Raw genomic sequence first — 5,188 nt, 5'->3', positions numbered from 1 at the left:
AAAAAAAAAAAAAAAAATGAGCTGCATCCAGGATGGTCATGTTCCTGGTTCCCTCCTGGTCTGCAGAGGCCACCAGAGCCGAGTCTCACAGCTGTGATACTGCCATGTAATCGTAACTCATTTTCAAAGGTTTTGTTGCAAATGATATACTTTTTTATGGACAGCTGTGTCACTTCCCTTTCTCCTCCTCTCCTCCAAGGGTAAGACTCCCTGACACAATGGAACCAAATTCCTCTGTTGTAAAAGTATACAGAAGAAATATGGGGTTCTCAGATACTGGCCTGCAAGGGACCGGCAGCTGGAAAGGGACCACCACACTGTATTTTCATGTTTTAAAGAAAAATATTCAAAGAAAACGACCTGGTCAAAGACACGAGAAATGGGGTCCTGTTTTTCTGTTTCATCAAGACCACAAAGAAAAGGATGAACCTGCTTTGCCTCTTACCTCACTGGTTTCAAAGAGCAGCTCCCTCTCATCGACCACGATCTTGTACGTATTCGCCAGGGGTGCCCCAAAAGAGAGGATGTGTTCATACTGGAAGACTTCCAGGGGTCTTCCCTCCCCACGCTTGTAGACAGAGACAGCGTCCGCGCTGACACCCAACCAGAGTTCCTGTGGGAAGCCACCTTCCTTGCACTGGTGGGCAAGAGAGTTGACAGAAGAGTTAAGTCATAAAGTGGTTGGCAACAGAGGGCATCTAAACCATACGACAGGCTTTGCGTCAAGTCCTCTGCACAGAAGATGAAACATGTTTGATGTGCATGCATGCATAGAGGGGCCTGAAATGTGAGAAACGGTGCCTCTCTGGCTATCATGATTGATTTCTAACTAGTTAATCTCACGCACTGGGGAACATCTCACTAACTGGCAGAATCTACCATCTTGCTTTGACTCTCCACCACTCCGTATTATTCTACTAGCTGTTTGGATTAGCTGCGGGGACGTGTCCTGGTAATGGATGTGCTGGCCGAGGGACTTGAGAACGCTCCCCTGAAACCCAAGGCAAGTCTACTCTCCTATTCATATCTCCAGTTCTGCCTCCAAGCCTTTTCGGGGATGATTAGTCTTCAAATACAAAATCTAGGACCACAGAGGAAAATTCTCCAAATCACTCATGCTGAGCAGTTCTGGCTCCTCTTCACAAGGAGCAGCAATGGCCTTTCATATGCAGAGTGGGGACAGGGGCTTTACTGGTTTAACCATAGACTTTTCTGTACAGATCGGCAGAAGAAAATAAGAGCCCCTATGTAGGGGCTAATACCACAGGGTGATCCAAACCTGGACAAGCAGGAGGGATATAAATTGCGAACACTGAAAAGAGCGCCTAGTTTGTATCCCTAATAACAAGACATTATCTTTGAAAAGCTTTCTAAGTTTAATCCACAGCTCATATTTTGCAGGAGTCCAAGTGTTTAACTGCCATTACCTACTCGTCAGGGAGAAGTGGAACCATGGCTTTGTACACAGCACCTGATTTTTTTTATACATAAAACCAAATATAATTGAACCAGCCAACCAAACCAAAAACATCACCCAATGAAAAGCCATTAATGGATCCTGCAACATGTAATCAATATGTAGATTTTTATAGAGCCTCAACTTAAAGTCATCAGATAACATGCTGAATAAAAAAAAAAAAAAAAAAGGAAGCTAATCTAGATCTAGATCAGGAGCTGGCAAACTTATCTATTAAGGGTGACATAGTAAATACTTTTAGACTCTGTGGATCACATGGTCTCTGTTGCAACTAAACTCTGCACAAAAACAGCCAGAGAATGTAGCTAAAGGAATGAGTTTGGCTGTGTTCCAATAAAACTTTATTTAGAAAAAAGGAGGCAAGCAAGATCTGACCCACAATCCACATTTGCCAAACTCTCATCAAGACCATTAGTAAGACTGCTTTTCAGTAAGTGGTCTACTTAAAAAAAAAAAAAACAAAAAAAAACAGTACTAGGTTGATGCTAATGGCTAAATTCCATTATGAAATAGACATTCTTCCCTTCAAACAGATGGTTGTAAAGAAAAAGTAAAATGCAAGTGTATCCAAAGTTTCTAATTTGCATACATAGCTATACATTATTTTAATGTAGATTTTTATCAGCGTTTAAAACATTAGACCTATAGCTTCCCTAAGGGAGGGTAGTAGAAGAATAGACAACGTCTTAATTTTGCATTCATTCCTAGTATCATGGATGCATTTACTATAAAGGAGGAAACTTAAAGAGAAGGGAGGTGTTTGTGGTACAATTTGGATGGCTCTAACAAAGGAGGCTGAGTGCGTAAAGTGCTCCATCTTCTCTCCACATGAGCTTGGCTGTGATCCATGTTCTCAGGTGCCGGCGCTCCGCCCGCCCCAACACACCGCAGCCCGTTCTCACCTCCACATCAAACAGCGTCGACCCATAGCCAGGCCACTCCTTGATCAAGGCCATGTACTTGGCCATGGCCTGTTCCTGGTTCATTCCCTGAAATTTCTTCCACTTGTCAATGATGCTGGCTCGAGCAGATGAGACTTCTTCCTTAATCCACATGTCCAGCATCTGCTCCTCCTCGACCTTCTGCCGGACCACGGACCCCGTCCGGAAGCTCTGCCGCAGGGTCCCCTCCAGGAAGCTCGTCCGCCTCTTCTCCAGCCGCTCGCAAGGGGTGAAGGTTTTGGTGGATTGGCTGATGCGGGCCTTGAGTCTCTGCAGGGAATAAACCTCTTCGAGGGGTGGGATGGCAGCATGCAGACTATAATCCCCCTGCAGATACTGGAGTCGCAGGGCAGCAAGAACCTGGAGGTTTTCTTCCGGGGCTGGATGATGGCCGTGGATAACCGCCTCATGGGCCTGAAAGGAGAGAGTCCTTCTGGTCAAGGCACTGCCGTGCCACGGACGCCCACAGGGCTGGCTCCCTCACTTCATCAGGGTTTCTCCCAAACTCACCTTCCCTGACTGCCCTGGTTAAAACTGCACCCTCATCCCCACCTCACTGCTTTAAATTTAATTTTCTCCCTAGCACAGACACCATCTAACACATGTCATATATTTTATTCTTATGGTCTCTCCTGTCAACTAGAAGTTTCTGGCACAGAGATTCAAATAAAATGTGTAGCAGGTTTCATTCTACAAATGAATGAAAGAGCAGCTGGCCTTGTCTTTGCTGAGAAATCTACAGGTGTGCCTCATTTCTAAGGAGTGCCAGTTAACTTACAAAGATTAAGTATTAACAGGTTTCACCCTTGCTTACCGGCAAAGAAATCTGTTTCTAATTATTCCTTTTACCTGTTCAAACATAAATGCAAATTCCACACTGTCTTTTGGCACGTTGTCTGTGTCCAGGAAGCAGTAAAGTTTGAAGTAGAATTTCCATGGCAGGTCCCCCACCTCCGATGAGGCAGCCAGCCTACAAAGAGGAATCGAGGGAGACTCAGAAAATGAACAAGAGGGGCCTCTGGTGCCTGCAGGGAGCTGACTTTCCATGGTGTATTCTAAGGACACAGACATTCTGTCCAGGCCCAGGTAACAGTGGATAGAGAAGAGGAGAGAGGAATAAACAGAGTGAAAAACATAGTTTCATCCTGATTTTGCTTTAAGAAAACAAACAGGCAGCCTCTGGTTAAACCAGCTAACAAGTGTTTTCCGAGAGCTGCAGTCGAGTTGGTACTAGTTAAGCATTATGCTGAGTCCACAGGAAGAAAAGAAAGAAAAGCCTATTTCTTTATTACCTTTACCAAGCCTCAAACACATTAGAAGAATAGTTATAAAAATTTATGTGAATATTCTTGTATGAGGGCTGTTTTTATACTAAGCAAGGATACCTTCCATGCTACTTAGAGGATGCAAAGTCACAGATCAAGTATCGTAGGTTCATAGGCTGGGTGTGATGGCTCACATCTGTAATCCCAGCACTTTGTGAGGCTGGGGCAGGCGGATCACCTGAGGTCAGGAGTTCAAGTCCAGCCTGGCCAATGTGAAGAAACTCCGTCTCTACTAAAAATACAAAAATTAGCTGGGCATGGTGGTGGGTGCCTGTCAACCCAGCTACTCGGGAGACTGAGGCAGGAGAACTGCTTGAGCCCAGGAGGCAGAGGTTGCAGTGAGCTGAGACTGTGCCACTGTACTTCAGCCTGGGCGATGGAGCAAGACTCCGTCTCAAAAAACAAACAAACATGGTCCATTTTATGTATAGATATAAAACATAGTTTAAAGAGTTTATAAGTTGGTTTGAGTCAATCTGCCCAATTTCAAAGCTAATGACAACTAGAAACCTAAAAAATCCAGAAATTCCCAGATGGGTCCAACATGGAACTGAGAGAAGGAATGGGGTAAAAGACCACTGACAAATCACGTAAGATCATGGCTTTACCTAGGAATCAAGAAAAATAGCTAACAGAGGTGCAAAGTTAAACAGGCATCAACGCAGGTAAAATAAAACTAACCGTGAAGCCAGAAATGGAATGGAAGCTCAAACCTTCAGCCCTGCTCTGATTTGCTCTTCTGATACAGTAGGGAGAAGAAACTTACTTTTCAAACTTTGCTAAGACATCAGCTACAACGGTTCGACTTTCAATGGCTTTGTCGACGTGGCCGTTGTATTCAAATAAGGCAAACATGTTCCTGCTGTCCTCCATGGCGAGGCCTCGGATCAGCTTCTCCACCACCTGGAAGACACACCAGAGGGACTTTTCAGCTCCACAGGCTGTAGCCGCAACACGTGTCCTAGAATGTGCCCGTCACCTGATCCCAGAAGGAGCTGCTGGCACAGGGGTGTCTCCAAGCAGCTTCCTAAAAAATGTCACCCGTGAGGTCATCCCAGAAAATCCAAAGTACGATTCTGCCTTGATCTCTTGAAATTAGGTTTATCTCTTTCTTGTCAAAATGAACTCAGAGTATTTTGCCCAACAATAGAAGCAGATGGGCCAAGCGCAGTGGCCCACACCTATAATGCCAGAACTTTGGAAGGCTGAGGCGGGTGGATCATGAGGTCAGGAAATTGAGACCATCCTGGCTAACGTGGTGAAACCCGTCTCTACTAAAAATATATAAAATTAGCTGGGCATACTGGCATGTGCCTGTAATCCCAGCTACTTGGGAGGCTGAGGCAGGAGAACTGCTTGAACCCAGGAGGTAGAGGTTGCAGTGAGCCGAGATCGCACCACTGCACTCCAGCGTGGCCAACAGAGCAAGACTCTGCCTTAAAAAA

At 45.2% G+C, this 5,188-nt stretch overlaps 1 protein-coding gene across 2 annotated transcripts in view; it reads right to left on the bottom strand.

The window, feature by feature from the left end:
* Window positions 1-5,188, bottom strand: part of MYO10 (myosin X) — a 276,172-nt gene that overhangs the window by 2,878 nt on the left and 268,106 nt on the right. For both annotated transcript variants that reach the window (XM_017524655.2, XM_037737124.1), the window contains exons 37-40: window positions 4,510-4,646; window positions 3,268-3,388; window positions 2,380-2,832; window positions 446-637 (exon numbers count right to left, since the gene is read on the bottom strand). In XM_017524655.2, the coding sequence (XP_017380144.1) occupies window positions 446-637; window positions 2,380-2,832; window positions 3,268-3,388; window positions 4,510-4,646 (903 nt within the window). The remainder of the gene's footprint in view (window positions 1-445; window positions 638-2,379; window positions 2,833-3,267; window positions 3,389-4,509; window positions 4,647-5,188) is intronic.

Source organism: Cebus imitator, unplaced genomic scaffold (genome assembly GCF_001604975.1).
Source record: "Cebus imitator isolate Cc_AM_T3 unplaced genomic scaffold, Cebus_imitator-1.0 Scaffold35, whole genome shotgun sequence".
Taxonomy (NCBI): Eukaryota; Metazoa; Chordata; class Mammalia; order Primates; family Cebidae; genus Cebus; species Cebus imitator.
Note: the sequence above shows the minus strand (reverse complement) of the source record. Positions and strands in the feature narration are given on the sequence as shown.